General features: G+C 41.6%; 1 protein-coding gene across 1 annotated transcript; it reads right to left on the reverse strand.

Annotated features, from left to right (window-relative positions):
• Window positions 1-298: 298 nt before the first annotated feature.
• Window positions 299-26623, reverse strand: crip2 (cysteine-rich protein 2). The gene is made up of 8 exons (XM_034110903.2): window positions 26466-26623; window positions 10688-10782; window positions 5303-5360; window positions 4650-4775; window positions 3198-3269; window positions 2860-2954; window positions 1898-1955; window positions 299-1635 (listed from the first exon to the last, which is right to left on the reverse strand). The coding sequence occupies exons 1-8, from the start codon at window positions 26506-26508 to the stop codon at window positions 1568-1570; spliced, it is 615 nt and encodes a 204-aa protein (XP_033966794.1). The 5' UTR covers window positions 26509-26623; the 3' UTR covers window positions 299-1567.
• Window positions 26624-26949: the final 326 nt, after the last annotated feature.

Consider the following 26949-nt stretch of genomic DNA (forward strand, 5'->3'; position numbering starts at 1 on the left):
TGTCTTGTGATTTTTGACAGAAATGGCAAAAGGCTAGACCTACTTTGGTTGAAATATGTAGCTGCGTCCCTGCTTTTGAAAAATAGGTGTGCGATTGACATGCTTGAAAGAAAATTTAAAATATTGGTCCTGTTGGGTAGGCGTGTTGCTACGTGTTGGGTCGAGGGGCCCTGAGCTCTCAGTGCCCAGGGGTCCCTGGAGGTACTAATCCAGCCTTGCATGTAATGTTTGTTTATTGTAATTCATGAACAGAAAAAGGAGTTAAAAAAATCTGTCAATAACTGTAACAACACGGAAGAAGAGTTTATTACATATTTATTCAAGGAATTAAAAAGACAAAATGCAGCAGGGCTGAAGTGCAGCGTCTCAGTCTACAAACAGTGAGCCCTATGATGTACGACAGGTATTAAACAAACACAGTAACAGTCTTACGATAATACTAGGATGCACATTCTCACAGAATGACTTGTCTGCAGTGTGTCTACGAGCTAAGCTACTGCCTCTGCTAACGGCAACAAATACTTCAAATAGCGCGCCATTTCTCGGAAAATAACAGCCGGGTTATTTATTTATAATTAACAATAAAACATCTTAGTTGTAGAGATTTTTTACAGCTTACATTGCCCTGTTTGACCTTCACAATCAGTCCCATAAAGGGCAGCAGTATAATGGCTAATTAAATTTGAAGGACTTAATTTGAAGCAATAAATACTTGTTTCTTATCCGGCAACCCACATTCCTCCGTTTAGAAAACCCCATCCACATTCTGCCTTATTTTGAAAATTGACGGTTTTGTTGTTTATTAGCACATAAACCAGATGTTGACATTAAACAGGTTAATAATTATGCTTAAAATTTGAATAAATTCATGTTGACTCAATACAGCGTTGTGGATGTGTTGGAAGTCATGTAACAGTCGCCTAACAGGTCCACTTTCCCACCTTTTTTGCAATATGTTGGGATTTTTTTAAATGTCTTTTAAAATAAGGAATGTTGACAGGCGGGAAAAAGGTAAATATGGCATTTTTAAAATACACATTTATTGGCAACCTGATTCTGAGCACCACCTGTGCCTCCAAGGCGTAATTCCTCCAGCTGTCAATGCGCTACACCTCCACCTCCAGCCAGAAGGCACTTCTCCACACCCAAGAATCAATCTCCGTCACATTTTTGTTAAACACAAGTCACCTCAAACTGGCTATCCTCAATCACACTGTTGTCAGGCTACAACATTTAAATATAGGACCTTCGTATTTGACTGTGGTGACATTTAATGTGTTCTCATACGTTTATAAATGTGTAAACATGGCATTAAATTACTTGTAATACCTGTGGGAATGCTTGGTGTGGCTCTCCCGGAGCAAATGTATATACAACACATGTTTAGGCCATTTTAAATCATTCCTCCTGGTGCTAAATCAGCTGGGAGCGGGTCAGAATAAAGGAGAAATGGGATAATTTGTCTCAGGTATGAGCGCCAGGTGGGAGGAAGAGGACGAATAATGCTGTGGTTGATGGTCAGTGATGTGTAGAGAAGAGGAGGGATGAAGCTGAGGGGACAAAAGGTTCAAGGCTGGGTCACTGCACTGGGCTCCTTCTCATAGACGTAGCTGCCAACACCACCAGTGTTCACGCCTGGAGAAACCACAGGGACAAGGGGGGAGTCAGGGGGGGAGGAGAGAGGGGGAGAGAAGGAACAACATGAGCAGGAGAGGTTGCAAAACATTTCCTCCAGAAGCTGCTGCAGTGTTGCAGACAATGCTATGATGAAATGGCTCTTGAGTAACATCGAGTAATGTGCAACGTGTGCAGCGTGGCTCAATGCTCGGACATTTTGACATTCTGCTATAAAGTGCAGCTGATAATGGGTGGGTGGACACCGCCCCCTAGCGGATACCTTTGGGCCCGAAGAGAACAGCGTAGCAGGGTTTGTGGCAGTAGGGCTGGCCGTCATGCTGCAATTGGATAAAATGCAAACATTAACACATGAAGGCATACATTTCTATAAATACTGATCAGGCAGACAGGTGGAAAGGACTATTAAAAACAAATACTTTGGTTTATTCTGTCTAGGTGATTATTTTAGTGACGTTAATTTCCATTCTTCTTGTGTCATTCCCTTGTTTGCTGTTTTGTTTCATTTATATACATTTTGTATTCTTTTGTTTGGATCCTTTAATTTGTAGAGGTCATATATAACTCAAAAGAATTGTCTTTGTAAACATGTATTTTTTACCACTACACTGAAAAAACTGAATCGTTGTATTTAATTAAATATATCATGTCAACAGATTTCACATAACTGCATTAAGTTAGTTCAAAGCAATACTATTTAGTTTAAATAAATATATAAGGTTTCAACTTAATATTATTGCTTTCAACTATCATGATACAGTTAACTTGAAACAGTATTTTCTGCCATTGGTGCGATTATTATTATTAATAAATTAAATATCAAAATGGTTAGCGCTAAAAAAAGAAATGTGACTCAGCTAATCATTGCAGCACTAATCTATTATAAACATGGATGTCAATGTTTGGAAATAACTATAATAATAATAATATTTTGACTGATATTGCAATTGCGAAATGATTCTCGATATAAGAGGGAATGATCATTTTTGAAACATTCACATTATCATTAAAAAAAAAGAGGAACTGTTCCAAACAAAGTAAAATATTGTTTGCAAACCGGGACGTCTCTGCAGCACCACAATACTTTATCCCAATATTGCTCTTACTGCTATTTGGAGATTGCACTCGTCAACGTTTTGCAATTTTTATTTATTGTGCGACCCTAGTATTTATTTTCTTCTTCGCAGTATTCCTCCATCTTTGTTTTCTCAGTATTCTCCTCACCTCTGCATGGCTGCCAGGAGTCAGAGTCTTGCTGCACCTCTCACAGCGCAGACAGGGTCGATGCCAGTCCTTACCCAGTGATGTCACCTTCTCAGCTAGATAGATAGACACACACACACACACACACACACACACACACACACACACACACACACACACACACACACACACACACACACACACACACACACACACACACACACACACACACACACACACACACACACACACAGCACACACACAGCTGTGAGACACCATGGCAACCACTTTGCAGGTTCACACCTTTCCAAAACCTTTTTCCACCTCACCTTTTGTCCCTGAATGTGTTAACTACTCACCAAAATACACCTTCTTGCTGCATCGGGGACACAGGTTGGCCTCTCCAGAAAAGGTGGTGATGCTTCCAGCTGCTAAAACATTACACACAAACACACGTTAAATTAGTTGAAAGGCAAGAGAAACTATTGAATAATGACTGCCAATCTTTCGAGTTAGGTGTGAAAAACAGGGTGCTAATAATGAAACCAAATGAAATTGAGCTTAATATTTAACAGTTTTTATATGTTACAACAGGGAATAATTAAGTTAAGAGGCTAATTACGACAATTTGACATATTCTGGTTGCCAGGATACTTCATTTACTCCATCTTTAAAACAGCCAATCAGGAGAGTCATCGGAGGTTTAGTGAACATGTAGTGTTGTTTTCAGACAGCAGGTGGCGCCAAACAGCAAAGACACTGGTTTGGTGTTATTCTGTCATAAAGCAACCTACATATAAGATTAAGATGGACTTTTTATTAATCCCCGTGGGGAAATTGTTTCTCTGCATTTGACCCATCCTAGTGTTAGGAGGAGTGTGCTGCCATTTTGAACGGTGCCCGGGGAGCAGTGTGGAGAACGGTGCCTTGCTCAGGGACACCTCGGTAGCACTTGGTCTTGCTGGGACTTGAACTGGTGGCCTTCCAGTTGCCAAGCCAAGTCCCTATCGACTTCGCCACCACCGTGTTTTTAGTGAGGATTTAAAAGTCCGCTTTGGGCCGACCTCACATGGAGGGGCAGACTATTCCAGAGCCTGGGGCCAGCTGCTGCGAAGGCTCAGTGCCCTCAGGTTTTGAGCCTGGTCTTGGGCACTATCAGCAACAGCTGGTCAGCAAACCTTAAAGCTCTGGCTGGGGTGTAGCGATGGAGGAGATAGGCTATATAGGCCGGAGCCAGCCCATTTAGGGCTTTGAAAACAAATAAAAGGATTTTAAAATCAATTCGGAACCGAATTGGAAGCCAGTGTCGTGAGGCCAGAATTTCCTCTTTATTTGATTAGATAAAAGCTTTTCAACACTGTAGAGTATTCCAAAGATTGTATGTTATATGGCAAGTTATTTCAAAAGTCAGTCCCTGCATATTGAAGGGTTTTATGTCCAGAGAACAAACAAAAAATCCTTAACCTTTGCTGAGTCTTCTAGCTTCAAAAACCAAGTGAGTAGAAAAAAGCCATTAACAGAAAAGTGCACAGCGGAGACCAATTGAAGAAAACAGATAAAGGGTTTTTGTTCCTGCTGACAGGGGAAACACATGCGATCTGACACGTCTGAGAAAATCCTCCTGAGGTCCCAAAAGACTTTGTGTATCGACGTTCTTATCATTGAGTCAGCAACAGCTTTCCTTTGACCAACAACACAAGAAGTCTAAGGGAAAACGACCCTATCAGCTATCTTTCTCCCTGCTAGTCAACGCTCGCTGATAGATCCTCAAATATAGTACACACTGTACGAATAACATGCTTCTGAGTTACCTTTGGGTGCTGCCTTGGGGACAAACACTCGCTTCTCTTCAGCCTTTGGGGCTGAATCCACGCTGGTGGGGTTGTTGTTGGCGGGAGCATCGTACACATAAGAGCCAGCTCCACCGATGTTCACTCCTGAAAACAAATCATTAACACAAGAGAAAATATTTTATTTTATATCTGACATAATAAATACAATTTTTTTTTTATAAATGAATAGAATATTACAAAATGAATACCTTCCATAAATACTTTGTTGATAAATAAATACATGGTAAATAAAAAGATTGCAGCTATCTAACAGCAGTAGTAGTTGAACAAGTCAAAGAATATATAGACACGTGAATACAAAAATAGATAAATGTATATAAATATAAAAATTAAATGCACTTTATTAATCACACTACGGATCTGTGTTTTGATTTTGATTTTTTTTTTAATTGTATTTACTTATCTATTTATTGGTGATTAAGTATTTTTTGTGCCTCCATTCTAAAAACATTTTACAATATAGTTAGTCAATAAACAAACCAAGTAACACAATAATAGAGAGTACACAACAAATCCAGTTAATATACTGTAAGAGAGTACAATCAAAGTCTAGTAAAGATGGTAAAACAGGTGAATGTATTTAATGCTGAATACAAGTACATGAGTATTACCTTTTGGCCCAAAGAGGGCAGCATAGCACGGTTTGTGGCAGTAGGGCCGTCCGTCGTGCTGTGGGAGAGACAGAAAAACATCAGTGACATCTATATAAAATAAACGTACTCAATGGGCATGAAAGGATAGAAAAAACCCTGATGACGCAAATGGGAAAAGGCAACCATGACATGTTAAAGTATAGTCATTTTTCACACTTTTTCTGACATCATATATTTTGGTTTGGGGAGAAGATGGAAAGATTCAGTCCAAAAACGAATACAAGACTCTTTCTTTCCATTTCAACACATAATAATGACGCCGGCTGTATCCAAGAAACAGGACTCTGTTGATGAGCCAGCACCGAGTGGACGTGTCCCTACCCCACCTGAGGAGTCAGTGTGAGACATAGATGGCTTGCTGCTGATGCATGCTGGGAATGTGGCGGTCATTGCTGGAGCATGTGACCAGCTTGGGAAGGGGATCAGGGCCGAGGGCCACTGGTCCAGAGCCCGATGCCCATAGAAGAGAAGAAACAAGCGAAAGACACGGGAGCGATGCCAGAGCCTAGGTGGCGAGGGAAAAACCTCCAGGAAGAGAGCCAGGCTTTAAATTCGGGGCTTCAAAATCATATATAATGATATTTTTAAACACATATCTTTATGGATATTGTAGAGATATTGTAGGGTTGACCATGGATAATTACAGTGTTACTCCTTGGGAATGTTTATAAATAACCATTCGTTTGTGGGTACACATAACATGCACATAACATAAGATCAACAGTCTTAGAAAGTGTCATCACTTTTCTGTAAATCACCTTACAAACCAGGGGAAATAGTTGTTACCCTCCTGAATTCATTTGACAAAACCGGTACCAACCGACACTGAGCGCTGGGATTCAAGAACAACTCTTAGGGGCCCAGGATGCGAAAAAAGTGATTTTGTATTAAAAGGCGAATTTGAACAACAACTTTCATAGGAATGAATTGGCCCTGCCTCCAATGCTGCATCTCGTTATCTTTGTAATCTTGTATTAGATAAAAAGGGACAAACTACCCACAGTCCCTTCTGCTTTGGCCACATGAGCTCCGTTACCTCAGAAGACTGTGAGGCAGAGTAGAGGATTCTTCTCTCACGTTAAATAATGAATTAACCGTGACAGGATCAGCTACCGTGAAAGCATTCTCTCACTTCCTGTTTGACATTTATGAGATCCTTGAAGGTCCGGACGACGCTGCCGTGACTGAGCACTGATGACTTTCTTAGGACAGGACACACACAGGGCTTCATTGTGAAGTGCAGGGAGACGTCTGTTAACAGTCTGCTGTACAGTACTGGCTCTGGCTGTGAAGCAGAGGGAGCCTAAAAATGGATTATCCATCTTTACACACAGCCCACTCTCTTCCCAGAAGCTCACTTCCCACATCCTGACAATTCAATCTGTTTTCTCCATCTTTTTCATTCCTGTCGTCATCCTCATCTTAATATACGTGCCCCATTGCTTCGAACTCTGCTCACGCACTTTGCTGGGCTTCAGTCCCTGGACAAGAGACCAGAATGCTAGTGGATTAACTTTGTACCACTAGCTGATTTTGATCTGCTTTTTTTACTTGCTTATGGCAAAGTCACTTCATGTCTTAACAGGTAGCTATTTTAAAAGAAAGATGCTATCAAGTTATAGCCAGACAGTTCAATTAAAACGGCGATGTTTCCCTCTTAGATTTTATCATTTGAAGGATTTTTTAGAGCCCAAAATAATTGAAAGCATCAAGTCTTTTTCCTTAGAAAAATAACTTTTGTGTATCCACCAATTTTATTTAAGAAGTCACTTTACAGGTCTTAGTGAGTACTACTTCACATGTGAGCTACATGAGCCACCATACTGTATAGCTCACTTGGTAGAGCTTGAGGCCCATATACTGGGGCTGAGGACCCGGGGTCAAATCTGGCCTGTGACCATTTGCCACGTGTCATCCCCTCGGTCACCCCCCTTTTAACACTGTCACTTCAACAAAAGGCACTGGTTAAATAAATTGGGGGTGTGGAGTTAGAAAGAAGTGAGTTCAACAGATCTTTGTATCCTACTTCTCATCTTTGGCTCTTGGCTCCATTAGCGGCTACTAGCATAGCAATGCAGAATCTCTGACCAAAATGTTGGCTAAAAAGCATGGAATTAAAAAAGGCTATATCTGCGGTTCAGCTGCATAGATTTTTATCCTTTTCTCAAAAGATGTATCCGAAAAGTATTTAATTCAAGCACAATTTCATGGCTGTTGGGATTCATAGATATTTATCACTGGAGAAAATGTTTCCCTGAACTCAAAATCTCCCATCTGTATGTTCAGATTTCACTCCGTTAAGACTCTGACAAGTAGATCTGCATTCAAATTCAATCTTGGTCTTTAAGGGGCAACAATGAGGACTCGTCACCTTTTCCTTTCTGAAGCCTGGCTCTCTGCCCAGGCGGCTGCCCTCATTCGCTCTCAGACGACAGGCCACGGTCGCCAGTTTCCTTTTAAAGAAGCAGTCAGTATTTCTCTGAGGGTCTTAACCTTCTGCATACCAGGTCTGAGATGACATCAAGCACCCGCAGTCCCCTTTACATGCCTTGCTTTGCTCTGTTTCCATGACGATGATTAAGTATTGATTTTTTGCCTATAGTAAAGTCAGGCTCGTGGCACGGTGCTGCAGCCCGGGGGAACCATGGATGGATGTATGGATGTGTATAGAGAGAGAGAGAGGAGAGAGAGAGAGAGAGAGAGAGAGAGAGAGAGAGAGAGAGAGAGAGAGAGAGAGAGAGAGAGAGAGAGAGAGAGAGAGAGAGAGAGAGAGAGAGAGAGAGAGAGAGAGAGAGAGAGAGAGAGAGAGAGAGGAGAGAGAGAGAGCGAGAGAGAGAGAGAGCACATTACTGTAATCATGCAGAGATTACACAGCAGCGCAGCAGCAGCATCCTTTGGGGTCTGCAGGGATTTTGCTTTTGTGTACAAAAGCGCTGAGATCACATCCTCTGTGTGATGAGAAAAGAGCGGGAAAGTCATCCAATAACAGAAATGCCGAGGATGAGATTGCAGTGCTGGCTGGGTCACAGAGGGCAACATAAAAAAGGGCTTGATAAGAAAACCTCCGGTGGGCGGCGGAGGTCTATATGTTGAGACGCGATACTGCAATGTGATTATGCAACAGAGAGGAAGAAGAGTGCTCGTCCTGGAGGGGTTAAAATTCCCAAAAGGACATCTCATATTGACAGATGCAGCCAGACACACAACAAGGAAGGGAAAAAGGCATGAACTCAGCAATTTCCTGTGCAGAAAGCACACGTTCTGTGGGGTGAAATGAAAGGAAAGAACATCATATCTTTGCAAAGCAGAAAAACACTTCCAGTCTTAAGAGCCGGTCCCACCAGCGTTCATTTTCATCATTGTTGGTTTCACTTTGATAACGTTTTTCACATTAATGCCGCCGATGGCCAATAGGAAGCCGTCTTAATGGTGCTGACGAAGAGCCGAAGAGTTCAACACAGAGGAAGGTATTGTAGCTAATTAGCTAAGTGGCTTCACTCACTTTCATTTCACCTTCTGTGTCGCAGTAAAAACTGTCTCACAAAAAATGATGATTTTTGACTATGAGACAAGAGTCATTGGTGCAAAAACATCCTCCCCTTCACTAAATAAGTCCTTATTGGATTAATGTATGAACAACCCTGAGAGGGAACATGGAGTATACGACACAGAGAAGAGAAAATAGAAGGAAGCTATAAAAACAGGAAGCGACTAACAATATGTTCTTCGCTGGCTAGCATGTTAGCGGTTAGCATCTCCAGCCACTGTAGATCACAAACGAGGTCTGAATGTAGTCTCTAGCATACATTACCAATATATTTTCAATATAACACATTACTCTTGAGTACTGAACATACATACATCGTTCGTCATAATGCCAATCACTGAAACGTGCCAACGGTTTCCTAAAAGTGTTATCATTAGCATAGCATTTAGCATGTTTCATTGAGGATCCACTGTAGAGGCATTCTGTCAATAAGTCAATACATGACCAGGCAGAACTGGCTTCCCCTTTTTAGATTTCCCCACTAAAGTCAATGAACTGAACAGGAATATTGTCATGCAGTTTGTTTGACCTCGTGAGATCAACCGGCTGTGCTGATATTTCATACAGAAAGACAACATATCTTCCTAAAATAGAAGTTGCATTAACAGTGGAAACCCTTAAAGTCCATTCAGAGAAGCCATTTGTGTGGCACTTTCAGCCACGGTGCTTCACAGCAGCACTGACTGCATATAATGCGAGCATGAATGGCCTCAGTGGGAAGTGAACTCCTACCCGAGGCAATATGCGAGATGTGCTCCATACACAGAGCCACGATGCAGCGTAGAAAGAGTCCATAACACTGCCCCAGTTACAGAGTATAGTACATATCTCTTCATCCTGGTTTCCTTTGAAAAATTCACCATTCAGTTCCACTGATAATAGAGGCTGTGTTTCGACCCTGCTATGTGCCTTCAAGCAAGAAGCTGAAGTAGTAATTTACAATTTTTCCACACTATCTGGTAGTTTAATATTACAATACAATGAATCCTATTTTACAAACAGACCATAGATTTGAATTCTTAATCTGTAAATCAACTTTGAGATAGATTTACATTATCGGAGTATTGAGTTAATTATTTAACTCTGATAGGTTGTTTTATGGCATAGTTTGAAAGTTAAATGAGTTGTTTTATGGCATAGTTTGAAAGTTAAATGAGTAGATGAATACTAAGAAAACTTGAGTAGATGGACTAAGTTGCTTTTCTCTACTATGGTTTCCATCTATTTTACTTTTCACATGTTTATAATTGTGTATGTTATTAAACGATTACCGTACTTTTCGGACTATAAACCGCGACTTTTCCCCCCATTTTTTTTGTACAGCTAACGGCCACTAGGGAACCTCCTAAATCTATGGATTTTACAGGTGAAATTAACCACCTTTAACTCTATGGGCTCTATGACCGGTCCGCGCCTGCCACCTTTAAGCGGCGGGCTCCAGCAGGAAAAGCTGGAGGCCGGAAAAGAGTGAGACAGGTAGCGCGCCAAAGTAAAAGTGGAACCGAGAGACAGAACGAGAGCAAGACAGACGGACAATTTAGCTGCTGCGGCTTATATGCAGGTGCGCTTTATAGTCCGAAAAGTACGGTATATAAAATGTGCTATTTTTGGTATATTTCCATTTGTTTATTTTACCGTTTCTAATCTCTCTTTTATTCACTGCCTTGACGCAACAAATACAACCACATCTCTTGAGACCTCACTGCAGCACCAGAGAAGACAGATGAGCATCAGATGCCTTTACTTTCAGCAGTGCGAGGACAGCGTTGGACAGTTAGTGGTGGCGTCCTACTGACCTCAGCGTGGCCTCCGGCGTTCAGCAGCTTGTTGCAGCGGTCACACTTAAGACACATCTTGTGCCAGTCTTTCCCCAGTGATGACACCTTTTCAGCTGCACATGAAAGACAAAAGAGATGAGGGGATGAGTGCAAACATTCACATAAAGCAGCTTTTATACACACTACTACTTTGCCCAACAACCATCAATTGTTTCACGCTTTGTTTGCGTTATAATGTGGCGTTCGAATCACTCATCGCTGAGAGGAACCACGCGCCCTCGTTGCGTCACTCCCCAGAATAATGATTAGCTTGTACTGTATCTGTGGGCTGATTCCCCTCGGGGGGAATTGTGCCAACCGAGAGACTGGGGGGTGGGAGAGACTGTGCAAAGGCCTGTGTACCACCACAGGATGCAGTAATGATGTCATTGCGGGATAAACAGAGTGGCCTGACGTGAGCCCCCGTCCAGCTGGAACAACAGGGGGGTTCCCACATCTAACCCAGATCCTTTGTGTCGCCCACACACACACACACACACACACACACACACACACACACACACACACACACACACACACACACACACACACACACACACACACACACACACACACACACCACACACACACACACACACACACACACACACACACACACACACACACACACACACACACACACACACACACACCACACACACACACACACACACACACACACACACACACACACACACACACACACACACACACACACACACACCACACACACATCACTTCAGGGGACATTACGTTGACTTACATGCATTTCCTGGAGACTTATCCTAACCTTAACCATAACCAACACATGCCTAACCCTTACCCTTACCCTAACCCTAACCTTACCCTTACCCTAACCAAGTCTTCACCCTAAAATTAATGATTCCCCTTATGGGGACCTCCATTTTGTCCCCGTAAGGGAAGCCAGTCCCCACACGTGACTATGTAAACAGATTTAGGTCCCCACAAGTATAGTAATGCTAGACCACACAGACAGACAGACAGACAGACAGACAGACAGACAGACAGACAGACAGACAGACAGACAATGAAATGCTGAGCAGTATTTTGAACTCTGTAGAGCTGGTCGTCGGTATATGGGTGTCCTTAGTTTTAGGAGGAAATAAATCACACACACTTGTCTCAAGAGCAGACCGGTTAAACTACTACTGGTTCCAGGTTTGTTCTCTCTGTAAACATCACATACTGTAAAGGTGTTTTAAGGTTTGCTCTGTTGATATAAAGGGGAATAGAGAAGGCAACAGTTACTGTGTCTGACTCTGATCTTCTTTGTTACTTTCCATAACTTGCAGTCAGACAATAAATCAATGTATCCACCACACATTCTATTGCATAAATCGGAGAGTGTATTCATTGAACATTCAGATGATTCAGTAACTAATACCTCCGTCCTGTGTGGTGGTAATGACTGCAAAGGCTTCTGGAAACTCAAACTTAGTTATGTCAACGTATTCGGCGAATTAAAAGTGAGCTTAAGTGAAACAAACCAGAGCAAGAGGAAAATCTTTTAAACTGAATTTTAAATTAAATGTCGATTACATTTCTTACACTCTTTCCGTCACTTTATGTGAACAACTAAGTGCAGCACTATGAATGACTTTCAGGAGACAATATGTGCCATTTCCCTCCCTCTCAATTATGCCTTTCACTCCACCTTAGAATGATGCAAACTATAAACACATTTAACATAACTGATGTGGTTGGACAACACGTACAATCTCATTTTGATATATAACCATATAGTATAACCAGCGATGGCGTCCTTTTAACTCAAGTGGCTGTCTCTAAAGGAGTTGTGGTCATCTGATTTAAGAGCATAGTATTGATTTTAAAGAATGATTCATTGTCTGCTTACTCTGAATAACAGTATCTTTAAGAGTGATTTAGCATTTCCGGCAATTTGCTCTGTCCAAGTCAGCATTCCTCTGCTGACGTGTTGATGGGAGGTCACGCTCCTCGTCTCCAGCTCCTCTCCAGGGCCTTGTTTGGCCGTTTGTCTCTGTGTTTTTATAATTGACAAGGAGAGCTGAAGGGAGAGCAAACAGAAAGCTCTGCAGGGAGTAGTCTGACCTCCTAAAGCAATCCCGAGAAGCATTTTCTAGAATATGATACCCATAATGTAATTTTCACATCAAATTAAATCAAATCTCTGAACAAAATCACTTATTTGGTCAACGCTGAAATTAGTATGTTAACAATCCATAAAAGGAACAATATTAAGTCTCTCAAACTCATGTTGGCAATGGCTCATGCTTGCTTTTTCCTTTTTCTGGCTTTGAAAAGTCATAAACCCAAAATAATTACTTTACCACTTACATTTTAGCTGTTTTCATACTTGATTAACCAGTTATTCGATGCACCTTAAATTCATGTTTTACCTTTCATGACATTTTATATTAAGTCTACATTTCGTTATTCTTTCTGCGTTTTTTTTGCTACGGCTGCAGAATGTCTTTGACCATCATGGCAACGTAAACTCGTAAAAACATTATAAAAGATCAGTGGAAATTACACCTTCAAATGTAATTATCTTTTTAATTTGGTCCTTCTTTCGTGTAATGTTCAGCAGTGCAAAAAAAGGATAATCAAATCTATCTCCCTCACTTTTTTTTTGGCTCAACAAGCAATTTGAATATCAGTTAATGTATCATATCGTGCAACCAGCCTTATTTTTCTTTTATCAAATGAGTTCTTTAAATTCCATGAAACTGACTCTACGCTCTATGATGTGTGATTTCCTGTGCCTCCTGACGTGACGCAGGAATTTGACAGCAGTTACAGAGGTTATGGTACATGTGTGAAAGCAGCCTGAGAGAGGACGTGCAGCAGGAAGTGATCGTCTGTGTGTCTGCATTCATGCTGTTTGTTTGTGTGTGTTTGTGACTGGAGGTATGAAGGAAACAGACTCCAGCATCCGCCTATTATTTGTGCCCTGCCTTGATAAGAGAAGGTGTTTCCTCTGATGCCTGCACGACTCCCTAGGGTCCATTGTGTGGAAGCAGCAGAGATTTATTGTTGGAAAGGGTATAATTAGGGGTCCCTCGCTCGTCTGGGAGAGAAAAGGGGACGGAAATGGGGTTGAAGGGCCGTCTGCAGCAGGATGGGTATACTGTAAAGTGTGTGTGTGTGTGTGTGTGTGTGTGTGTGTGTGTGTGTGTGTGTGTGTGTGTGTGTGTGTGTGTGTGTGTGTGTGTGTGTGTGTGTGTGTGTGTGTGTGTGTGTGTGTGTGTGTGTGTGTGTGTGTGTATAAACAAGTCCACTGTTTAACAGCTAGTTTTAAAAGGCCAGTTGTTATTATAAGACGGGTGAGTCTGTCTGTCTGTCTGTATTCTGTGCTGTAGGAGTTATAGAGTGGGGGAGGTGGAGGGGATGCCTATGGTCCAGATGTTTATACCCACCCAGCTGCAAGCAAGCCTCTATCCTTATTATCCTTCATGCTGTGCAGCTTGACCAGTGAAATGAAGCCAGACAATTTGCAATTGGTTTGACATTTATTAAGATCTAATAAGAGAGATCGAACTCACTGCACCAATAAACCCACATTGAGCTCTTTGTCTCCTAAAATAGTAACGTGTGGGCTCAAGTTAAGCAACTGAACTGCCACCATGTCCTCCTTCACCTCGTTACAGCAACAACCTGAGGGTGAAAGCACCCACTTGTGTAAACAAACAAACTGCTGTTCACAGGGAAGTCTCTCCGGATAGTCACATTTACATTGTCAACATCGATGAGGATGTGCCAAATCCGTTTAGCCAATTCTGTTTACTCTCTCACGACAAAATCAGTCACAGGCACACAACGAAGGATTCCCCTGTTGGTGCGACGTAAACAGTGGGACAGCTTTGGGGAATCACTGCGAAAGAGTTGTAAGACTATTAAACACCTGAACTTTGAAACATCATCCATAACATTGATCTGGCTGCTACTTAGAAATTATTTATCTAATATTCCAATATTTTGTATATAGACTCTTATTGCACTATTTCACTTTTTTTGTATTACTATTTTTCTTTTTGTATTTACTTGCACTATTTGTCGGTTTCATTGTGTTGCACTGTTGGAGGAGCCTGTGACCTAAGAACTACACTGTAGCTATGTTCGTATGACCAATAAAAGCCTTGAACCATCAAACCTGACATGTGCGTAAAACTTGCTGTAAACCAACTTTAAGAGATACTTCAAATAAGCAGAAGCACACTTTTCCACAAACAGTAAACGCCATATATTTAATGCGAGTATGACTCCTGTTTAGGATGTAATCTCCAAACTAAACGGATCACGAGACGAGATAAGTCAGTATCTGGGAGGCTTAACATCTCGGGTGAACCATTTCCTGAGGGAAAAGCTGCAATAGCAATCCATCTTCAGTGAATATAACATGCCAAGACTATCAGACCAGGTCCATCCGTGAGATTTGACCTGATTGTTTGGGATTGGTCCAAGGGACTGCAAAACAGATCATATAGATTTAAAAAATATGTGTAAATATTAACCTTGTGTTATAAGAGAGAACATGGATCTTTGGAATAGATTTAAAAAGTCCAAGAAAATAAGTTAATAAAAGTGTGTGTATGTTTTACAGCTGTAAAGGTTAAAGGTGGGTAAGTTTGAGAAACCGGGTCGAGATACACTTTTTGTTATATTCCATGGAATGCTCTTAACATCCCGATAGCAATGAATAAGAGTGAAGTGCTTTGACAAAAAATCCATAAAAAAATTTCATCTGTAGAAGCCGTAATACTGTAAAAAGTACAACCAATCCGTTTAGCCGGCCCGTCCGATGGATGGCCTACCTGCCTGTCAGCCTTCCATCGGGCCACAAACTTATCTCGTGCCCTCATTGGTCATGTGCGCGTTCGTGTGTGTTGGAGGAGGGGCTCTGTGAGGAAGTGGCAGATTTTCTCCGGTTGTGTATTTTCAAATTCTAGCGGTCTCGAGCCGGTTTCTCAAACTTACCTACCCCACCTTTAAGTGCTTTGACAAAAAAATCCATACAAAAATGTCATCTGTGGAAGCCGTAGTACTGTGAAAAGCACGACCAATCATCTGAGCCGGCCCGGCTAAAGTAACTGGACGGCCTACCTGCCTGTCAGCCTTCCATCTGTGCACACACTTATCTCGTGCCCTCATTGGTCATGTGCGCGTTCGTGTGTGTTGGAGGAGGGGCTCTGTAAGGAAGTGGCAGATTTTCTCCACCTGTGTATTTTCAAATTCTAGCGATCTCGAGCTGGTTTCTCCAAAATTATCCTTTAAATATGTGGGGTTGCTGGCATTGATAAAGTGTTTCATTTAATTCTTCCAAGTAAAAATATCCTGACATGTGTTGTATTCAAATGTACTTACTTCAGAGGTCCAAAAAACATCTTGATTTGTGGGACTTCCTCACATTGATGTCATCATTTAAATCATAGGGCAAAACCGTTATGGCTGCCAAGGGGTGGGGACTCTTTTGCTTCTACAAATACATGTTCATTAGCCACATAAAGAACCGAGTGACAGACAATGTGACTGCAGGAACACTGAGCTCCAGGTGAGAGGATGACGTAATAATGAAAGCAGAGGTCTGGCCAGAGATCAGAGGTCATCCCCATCCCCATTTGATACCTGCACCCGTATAAGCTGCTTAGCTTCATTTGTACATTCCTCATCTAAGCTCTGCAGTCTGCGGCCGGATTCTCTTATTGCGCTGTCAATATGGTTTAAATCACTGAGACAGACTGCTGTGGACTCCTCTTTTCTGATTCAGCTCAGCTTTCAGTATATTCCTGAGCATTATCAAAGGAGGCTGAGGTCTAGAGCCACAACATTGCAGTCAGAGCTTGCATTTGTAATGAAGAAACACGAGCACAACTTAATGTGGAAAACGAGTTCTGAAACTGTGCACACGGCACCACCTGATGTTCATAAACACTTCCCCAGCAGTGGCACTCCACCCAGCCCGGCACATTTAAGTTCATTTGGCGTCAGGAAATTACCGAACAGGCTAAAATGCAAAACAAAAAAAAACGACTTGACACCCAATGAAAGAGGTATTACTGGCAGGAAATTCAGCGGCAACATCTCATCTAAAGATATTACTTTGTGCCATTCAAAACTCAAAGCAGTTTGACGTAAATGGAAAAAGCATTTAAAGTGAGAGTGGCTCATGCCTTTCGAACTAATAAGGTCAGACTATTCACACTTAATACAGCCATAATGTAATTCATAGCCTCAAACATACTTTGAGCGTCATAACTAGTGAGAAAAGGGCTGTTTTCTCTCACTTGGTTTTAAGTCTTTCTACAGTTCTCCTGACATATTATCCATATAAACCCATAAGACAAATATTTACTAAAAGCTGATGCAACAGAATTAGTTGGGGTCGCCATCCTTTGTTAGGCCTAACTTTATTTGCGCAAAAGTGCAGTAGGAGTCACAAGACATCTTAGGCAGCGTATAAAAGCAGCAATTATACATCAAATGACTGCTGTTTATATTCAGTTAGTGCGAGTATCAGTTCTGCTTCCAAAGATGAGAGGCACATCAGAAAACGTCAAGCCGTTTATCATTCAATTTAAATGTCATTTCTGTGACATGATTCACTTACACTTCAGATCATATTAGGAGTGAAACCAATTATGCGCAGACAGACTGTAAGGGGAGCCGCATGGGAGCAGCACGCGGTCCTCAAACACACTTTAATTGGACAGAAAACAGAAATGTAACGAGTTGTCTTCAGAGGGGAAACATTAACGGCCAATTTCTCCAAACGACTTAATTATGGGCGCTTTACTGTGAACAGTGGCGGGGCAGCTGCACCCACAAAACACCAGAGATTCAGCTTCAGGTCAGGCGGAAATTCATCCTTTCTGTCTTAAAGAACAAGTTCTGACCAACATTTGTACAGCTGAACTCCCAGCATGCAACGCAGCAGGAATGTCCACCAGGGGGGTTGGGCTCTGAAATCTCATATGGGTGCTCTCTTATCACTCAATAATTAGATTGGGTTAGGACTATAGGTTAGGACAGAGGGAGATCTAATGTGTAGGAAGTTCTGCAGGAGGAGCCACAATCGTGAAGCTGCAGTTTGAGTTCAACTGCCGTTAGTGTGAATAGTACTGGTGGAGGGACACATTGATTAATTACAGATAAACATTGGTATCTCCCAGGGTGCTTAAAACAATTCATAATAATAATAATAATAATAATTCGCTAAAAGTTTTTTAAATTGTGTGCCAATTTTGAAATTAGTAAGTTTCTAAGAGATAAAACGGGTAGCTAGCCTAAGCACCAATTGTATTTATGCAACAGGCGGCTTTTTCCCTTTTAGTATTCCTTGGAGTTATTATCCTCAAAGTCTCTAAGAACTAAGAAATACTAATATTTATTTCCAGAAGTTTTAGCATGAAGAACTGTTGCCTTTCGTCTAATGTTCGCCTTTGTGTGATTACATTAGTGCAATCAGTTGATATACGTTTTTCAAATTTAAAACCCCTTAATTGTAAGCAAACTTGACTTTGCTTTCATGCCAAAATGTGCCTTTTATAAACACTTTGATAGCAAACAGCGGACTGAAGTCAATCCTGAAACGAGAACCAATGTGGTACTGAATGGATTAGAATCGATCGTGACCACAATCATCTAATCTAAAGAAAGGTTGATAGTAAATTGATGCAGTACACTCTAATGGAGCATCGAAGACCTCATTGCTATTTAAAAATGTACAATTTATAACCAGCTCAACACAGTTAAGGCTGATGTTAAATCGCAAGTGGATTTTTATGAGTATTTTTTATATTCACGTCACATTTTTACACCAAATTAAGCTCGATTTTCTTCGTAATGTTCATGATGTAACCAATGTTATTGTTATCACTTCTAAATCACGCCTGGCTGGGTTTTGTTTCATTGCACCCTCTGGTAACAAGGACCCATCTGTTCAGCTCTTCCTATCATAAACCCACCCAATACACACTCATGCGCGCGCACACACACACACACACACACACACACACACACACCACACACACACACACACACACACACACACACACACACACACACACACACACACACACACACACACACACACACACACACACACACACACACACACACACACCACCCCCCCCCCCCCCCCCTCCCTCCCTCCCTCCCTCCCTCCCTCCTCTCTTTCTCATTCTCTCCCTCCATCAGTGGCAGCTGAGTCCACGCGGGTGTTTCTCTGTGTTTGGCTGCAGCAGTGTGATAACTGCACGTCCTGATGAACTAAAGGCCCAGGAGGCAAAGCCGGACCCGAACATGAGAGGAACATTTAGTAAAAAAAAAAATCTTGCATCTCTAGAGAAATGTATGAAGGGAAAAAACAAGCTGCCTGCGTTTCCTCCTCTGCATCCTCTCTGTTCTGTTCTCTGGAGTACAAACACCCTCAAGGACTGGTGACCTTTTACTAAACTTTAAAGACAATCGCCATTCAATCACGGGGGATTCAACCTCACCAAGGGAAGGGGCTTTGGAGGAAGTTTCCACTTGTTCATTCACTACTCTGTGTCTTTTATTAATTTCTGGAAAAATCTGTGACCATTTCTATAATGGCCAAGATACAGGTTTACTTTATTCCACAAATAATAGTAATATTCCAAAAGTACTTGATAGTTATAGTTCATATGATTATTTTTGGAGCACTTTTTTTTCGTTTATAGTCAAAGACACGTTGGCAAAACAAATTGATGTTTACAGCCAATGTGCAAAACTTATTTTATAGGACTAAACTACACTGAACAAAAATATAAACGCAACACTTTTGTTTTTGCTCCCATTTTTCATGAGATGAACTCAAAGATCTAAAACATTTTCTATATACACAAAATAACCATTTCTCTCAAATATTGTTCACAAATCTGAAAAAATCTGTGATAGTGAGCACTTATAATCCATCCCACCTCACAGGTGTGGCATATCAAGATGCTGATTGGACAGCATGATTATTGCACAGGTGTGCCTTAGGCTGGCCACAATAAAAGGCCACTCTGAAACGTGCATTTTTGATTTATTGGGGGGGTCTGGGGGGGTCCGAAAACCAGTCAGTATCTGGTGTGAGGGGTAGGGGTAGGGTTAGGGTAATGTTGTGAATTGAGTGGCCCATGGTGGTGGTGGGGTTATGGTATGGGCAGGTGTATGTTATGGACGACGAACACAGGCCACTCGATTCACAACATTACCCTAGCCCTACCCCTACCCCTCACACCAGATACTGACTGGTTTTCGGACCCCCCCAGACCCCCCCAATAAAGCAAAACTGCACGTTTCAGAGTGGCCTTTTATTGTGCCCAGCCTAAGGCACACCTGTGCAATAATCATGCTGTCTATCAGCATCTTGATATGCCACGCCTGTGAGGTGGGATGGATTATCTCGGCAAAGGAGAAGTGCTCACTATCACAGATTTTTTTCAGATTTGTGAACAATATTTGAGAGAAATGGTTATTTTGTGTGTATAGAAAATGTTTTAGATCTTTGAGTTCATCTCATGAAAAATGGGAGCAAAAACTAAAGTGTTGCGTTTATATTTTTGTTCAGCGTATAAACAAATGTCTGTTTTCATTATTTAAATAATGTATAGATTATTTGTACTTGATGGCTGCAGACACTGATTCTTTTCATCATTGATTAACCTGACGTTTCACAGCTTTTTCTACAAAATTGGGAAAAATTAACATTATAATTTCCCAGATCCAAAGGTTATTTAGCTATCTCCTTTTGTCCATCCAAGAGTTCAACACAACCAATATATTGTATACAAGAGTTGTATAGAGAAAAGAAGCAAATAAAGCATCAACTCACTTTAAGATCTGTACATTTATTTTGTAAACTGCAATATTCAACTTCAGTACAAATCCACCTGTACCTAAATAAGGTACTAGCAGATGTATTAAATGTCACAGAACTTGTAGGATAACCCTCTGCTCGTAGTGAGGGAAGTGAGAGTGAGTTGACCGTGGCAGTGGTTTAGTAAACAGTGGAATTATTGTAATGGTCAGTGTGTGCTGCGGTGCTCACAGTGCAGGGTGGGGATGCTGAAGCGCGACCAGGAAACATGCTTTTGGTTTCCCCGTCCTGTGGCTGATGCAACCCCGTGGCAAAACTTAGCTCTGAAGGTCGTCTGACGCCTCAGCCAAGGCGAGGTTTCCTCCCCAGGCATTCTCCCTCCCTCTCTCCCCCCTCTCCCTCTGAGAATGAAAGAGGCCGACCTCGTGAATCCCGCTGGCTGATGTAAGTGGGCTGCAGTTAACTCGCATCCTGTCTGCGCTGCTCACAGGGGCCGCAGCCAAAGCACCCAACGTCCCTCCCTGGACCCGGGGGCCAAGCTTGCCCCACACTGCCGCTCACCTCTAACGGGTCAGGACACTGTGTCCCGGCTACAGTCAAGGACTTCAAAAGCATGTAGTCTGCACGATTAGCCTGCAGAGAAGTGGACCATGTCTTCAAAAGAGAGGCAGGACTGTATGACTAGAATGGCACCTTCAGATGGAGCCTGTGTAATTGGATAATCAGCCCTTGAGGGGCAGACATCATATGACAGAGGCATTAAATGCATTAAATGCTTAGACCACTATGAGTGAAGTCATCCGAGTCGTTTAGGAGGCGTTACTGCATGGTAGTCCCCTTTGAAAGTGTAGAAAATAATCTAGTTTTTAAGCCTGAGAGTTATTTTTTAATCCTGAACTGATGGTTTTGGCAAGACCTTTTTTTTTAAGCAGAGTCCCTGGAAACACAAAAGAAGAATAGAAACATTCATATTGAGGTTTAATAAAAGAGACGGCACTAAAGAGTGATACAGAATAAGCTAAATGAAATTGACGTCTTCCAGATCATATGAAATACCTGCATGCAGTATTTATTTGTCTTCGGCATCATGTTTACTACTAACATGCTTTGTTTTCTGTGATCGAGGCGTGGGTAAAGGCTCTCACTTATTATCCGGAGTTTTAGCTACCATTCAAAATTAAATAAGCTATAATTATCTGGTCAAATTAAAAAGTCATGGCCAACAACACAACAGTCTGTGCATTGAACTCCACAGGGGAGGACATCTAGGCTAGTTTTTTCACTAACTGAGAACATTTGCCTGATACATTTTGAACAAAGGTAAGGATGTTGCCTGACAGATACCGCTGAGTTACATTAACATCTTATTTATGCTATTATAGTTGTGTTCTAAATGAATTCCGAAAAAATACCTTTGATACTTTTAGAAAACTGAGTGAGTGCGAGTTTATACAATTGAATATGTTGTTATTGTTGAATATTATGTGCTGGTATTCAATCTAGTTTTCTTTCAATTTTTCCAAAAAGTCTGCACTATTTAAGTTTCATCTTTACGGATTTGGAATCTAACATAGAATTGTCTGCGATTTGTTCCAAGAACCTTTAAAGGTCAACCGGCATAGCTATGCACCTACACACAGCAGGGCAGAGGACTATTATATATAGAGGCTATCACTCTATCGCAAAACAATATCATACAAAATTAGATTTGACATAAAGAAAATCCTATGGTTTATAACTTTAAAGTTCAAGCCATCTGAATGGACTACAGAGCCCCTTTGTCCCCTCCGCTGTTATGCAACAGGTCATTCTGCTGCAAGGTGGAAGACTTTCACCTGTGAGAGGGCTGACTTTCAGCACCGAGCTAAGTGCCATCTCCATTAGGGGATCATATGTGTTCCTCAAAGAGCCAGGGAGAAAGGATCCTCATTGACTGGTGAACAGTGGCTGCAGGTTATGCAATGAAAGCGAGCGGGAGGCAAGGACTCAAGAAATGTTGTTACATAACCAACAAGGCACATTCACACAGCCCACTGGGCAGCCGAGTGGAAAACAGGGTACTCCAGCAGCGCTGACAGAGGAGATGGGAAGGGAAAAAGAGCTTTTGTGTGGATGTGTGGGGTAAAAGTGGGATAGAGAGAGGTGTGTGGGAAACCCGCCGTCGGGCTGAGAGGCGAAGGTATTCTGCCTCGCTGGAAGCAACAAACGTGCGAGGAGACAGAAAGAGCTTTGTGTGAATAGACTTGTCGTTTCTCATTATAATGCACGAGGCGCTTTGAGAGTCTCCCTTTAAAATAAAGGCAAGACATTTCCCCCATTCCTCCTAGTTTGGGAAAGAGGAATTTGGAGCCTGAGGCCAGAGCAAGTGGTCGAAGAGGAAAGAGAGCCAGAGGGAGAGGAATTGGTGGATGAATGAGAGGAACTCACAACATAGCTCCATTAGTTTCTCGCTTGTTCACTTAGCCACACAAAGATGCTTTGCTCCAATCTGTCATGCAGAGTTGTGGCTGGATGGCTGAGCTGAATTTGGGTCTGGAGCTGAGAGAGATTTAGTGAGCCATGCTGTGTTGTGTCCCGTATGAACTCTATCACACGCTAACTACGTATTCCCACTGGGGCCTCGTCACGTGTCAGCCAATAGTCCCTGGTGTATTCTAAGCATCTCTGTACCACAGGAACGAACAGATGTGTGGCCGCAACGTGGACGCTTGGAATTCAAATTCAGCCAACCCAACAATTAAAAAGCAAGAGGTTCACTTTCTCTTAACACAAGCAACAACTGAAGCTTTCTATCTTTTTGGTGTCGTTAGACATGGTCTCACGCAAAGCTAAATAAACGGCACGCTATTTTTATGTCATGTGAACTGGTCACATATGGAACCAAGGTTATAGTATTAAACACGTGTCTAATGTTGTAAATTCAAATACATCTACTTGTTAGGTTTAGTAAAAGATCATGGTTTGGGTTTCTTTTTTTAAACGCTTTTTAAAAAAGGAGTTTAAGTTAAGTAAGTAGGTTAAGTACTCAAGGTAAAGAAGTCTAAGATGGACTTTTGGTTGCATACGAACAGCGGTCTCCTCGGTAAGAGTCATGGGTTTCTTTGACAACTCCATCCAACACAACCGATCAAAATGAAAGCGCAAAGTTAAAATGCATAGTGATAGCATGCACAAATAGCTTAAAGGTGGGGTAGGTAATTCACTTCAGAAACACTTTGTTATATTCCATGAAATGCTCTTAACATCCCGATAGCAATGAATACATTAAATGCTTTGACAATAAATACATTAAAACATTTCATCTGGAAGCCGTGGCGCTGTAAAAAGCACGACCAATCACCTGAGCCGGCCCGGCTAAAGTAACTGGATGGCCTACCTGCCTGTCAGCCTTCCATCTGTGCACAAACTGATCTTGTGTCCTCATTGGTCATGTGCGCGCTCGTGTGTGTTGGAGGAAGGGCTCTGTGAGGAAGTCTGAAGGAAGTGGCAGATTTTTTTCGGCTGCGTACTTTCAAATTCTCGCGCACTCGAGCTGGTTTCTCCATTCTTACCTACCCTACCTTTAAGGAATTGGCATGTTATCCATACTCCATTTGGTGATGCCAGGCGGTGGCATTTAATTGGACTTTTTCTTGGAAAAAGAAAAAACCTGCACAACCAAAGACAACGTCAGCAACAGTCAACACTTGCTTTTAGTGGCAATGAAATTAAACCACGCCGACCACAACACAGCTGTTCATTCAAGTAACGAACGGAAAAAAGAAATAAAAAAGAAATTCAAAAGTACTCCTATCCGTGGCACACCACAGCCACTTTAAATGACGTTCTTTTAAGGAGGAGAGTCAAGTGTAGAAAACATTTGCCTGATTAATCTAATATTGGGCGACAGCAGCTGCAGGACCACGTTGGAAACAGCAGGGTGGGCCAATCACTGCCACACCACCAACCACCACCACAAGGAAATGGGACGGGAAATAGACAATTTTCTCTATCAATAACACATGTCTCGGTGTAGATCAGAAGCATTTTACACCCTCATTCGTGCAACTTTAACGGTTCTGCAGACCTGAGAAGGAGTTCTGAAAGGCCAAGTATCTGAGAGGAGGATGCACGTAGGTGGAGCTGCTGAACTCATATCTGAATACATCACTGACATCACGTAGATGCTTCAGGCTGTGGGCAGCAGCACATGCAGATATTTTTCTCCCGCCCGACCCTTGACCTCTCCCATGCTTGTCATATGTGTGCTACCCTCCCTTGTAATGACTTAAACCATGTTAAAACCTCCCTCACTTTCTACATCCTTTCACAGGCGACTCAGCCGCGGGCACTCTCCACCCAATAAGACACCAACCAAAAATAACTCCACTAGGATGGATCTCAGTACGTTACGTAAAAACTTAACATACACATCACAGAGGAGCTGTGACTCACTCGCTGCAGCGAATTAAGGTTACAGCATAAATGAATACTCAGACATGCATAACATTTGTAATGGAGGAAATAAAATCTTATTTGCACAGATATTTATTCCATGCCAGTGACTCGGGGCGCATACTAAGAGCAGCAGCTGTGTGTTTGCGGCCACTGTTGCGTAAGAGGACTTGCATCCACTCACATAATTGATTTTGACCCCCGTGACAGCTCTGTTGTGTGCTGTGAAGTGAGAAAGATCAGCCGCGCAGAACAACACATTTTTTGGTTTCAGCATGCAGTCAAACATAAACACAGGATTACGTAGAGAACAGAAGCATGTGTCCTAAGGATACACTGAACCGGGTGCATAGCAAGTGCAGCCTTCAGATTGAAAGCATTCATGTAAATGTGTGTTTATCTTCATGAACTGAGCTCCTTTAATCCTCTGCTCTGTTCTGAGAGCATGTCTTCACTGTAAACATCTGTTACAGTAAATATTATATGCAATCGCCATGACTAAGTGTTACTCTTCACTCAAGTAGGTGTTTTGTACTCCCATATTTGTTTACTGAGATGCAAAATATGCATGTTTACATGTTTTCATAGCGCTGAGGCAGCATGATGTTCCCGTGCTTCTTCGTGAGTGGGCAATCTCAGCATATGGCATTTCTGTACTCTTGGCAGTGGCCTCCATCAGCAACCCTCTAAAGCCAACTGCCAAGGTTGGATGTTTACCAAACACAACAAATTACAAATGGCACAGATCAGTATCAAAATAAAATAAATCATTGATTTTGTTTTTGTGAATTCAGTGCAGACGGGGCATGGTTCACTCACGCACATTAAAAGCACTTTATATGTTATAAATAGAAGGGATTTGTTGAAATATTTGTTCTTTTGTTTACATTGACCTATTTCTCCTCTCCAGCTGTTGGCTTTCCCCAAAGTTTGTCTCTGTAAATCATTCACTCAAGTCACTCGTTCCCTTAAAATAATGATTAAATGATTAATCTAAGGAATGCTTTACTTCTGTGAGAAATTCCTTTGGGTCAAATTAGGAAAGGTTGGCATTTTTCCCACCATTGAACATAAAAAGCCTAAAGCAATATTGATCTTTGTGGATCCAATATTGGGCTACAGTCAAACATACAAATATTTTTTGTTTGTTATACCCTATTGTATGTTGAGATATTGTAACTTAAGCGCATACATTCAGAACTCCTTTTGAAAAATAGGCATTTTTAATATACGTACATTCTGTAATTCAACACATGCTTAATTGTAGTTTTTTGACACGCTTGTTTTTTTCAATGAATGAGAATGAACTCATTTTGTCTGAATAGGAATCTTTCTCATGAAATGTGTAAACAAAGGTTAGTGTAACGTTACAAAAACAGTGGAACACGTTGTCCCTAAAAGATCGATATTTTGGCTTAAGAGTCGCAAAAAACACCATCATCATGACCTAAAAGCAATTTAAAAAAGCTGGGACTAAATAAAACGGGTAACACTTACCGAAATACACCGTCTTCTCACACTTGGGGCACTTTGAAGACATGTTGGATGTTGTGGTTGAAAGTGATCTGTTTTGTTTGTCCGGAGCTGCGTTCACTGTCTCTTCTCTGCACAGCAAGTGTCTTCGCACCGCTCACAGGAGCCCGAGCATCGATTCACTCCACGAGACTCATTTGCATAGCTCCGCCTCCTCCACGATGCTCATGTCCCCTTCACATGCTGTGGGAAATGTCATAACTTTACAGCAAATTGTCGATAAACATAGTAGAAGAATATTGACCATCATCTACTTTCTTTGAGTGATTGTTTCCAGATACAAACAGTATATTTTATGACAAGTTGTTGTTTTTTTTACATAATTTCTGTATTTTTTTAATTTATTTTTAATCCCAAAGTGTCAGGGTTCAGTTAGAAAAATAATATTTGATCGCACCCATTTAAATATAGCACAACATTTGAATGAAAATGTGATTACGCCATGTAA

The sequence above is a fragment of the Pseudochaenichthys georgianus genome, chromosome 22 (assembly GCF_902827115.2).
Source record: "Pseudochaenichthys georgianus chromosome 22, fPseGeo1.2, whole genome shotgun sequence".
Classification (NCBI taxonomy): domain Eukaryota; kingdom Metazoa; phylum Chordata; class Actinopteri; order Perciformes; family Channichthyidae; genus Pseudochaenichthys; species Pseudochaenichthys georgianus.

Bases quoted from the DNA above. Each gene is read 5' to 3' on its own strand.
- crip2 (XM_034110903.2), bottom strand. From the start codon at position 26,508: ATGTCTTCAAAGTGCCCCAAGTGTGAGAAGACGGTGTATTTCG. The intron at 2,955-3,197 runs GTGAGTAGTTAA...CTATCTATCTAG, and splicing joins CAGCAAGAAGGTGTATTTTG to CTGAGAAGGTGACATCACTG. The intron at 1,636-1,897 runs GTATCCGCTAGG...TGGTTTCTCCAG, and splicing joins TGTTCTCTTCGGGCCCAAAG to GCGTGAACACTGGTGGTGTT.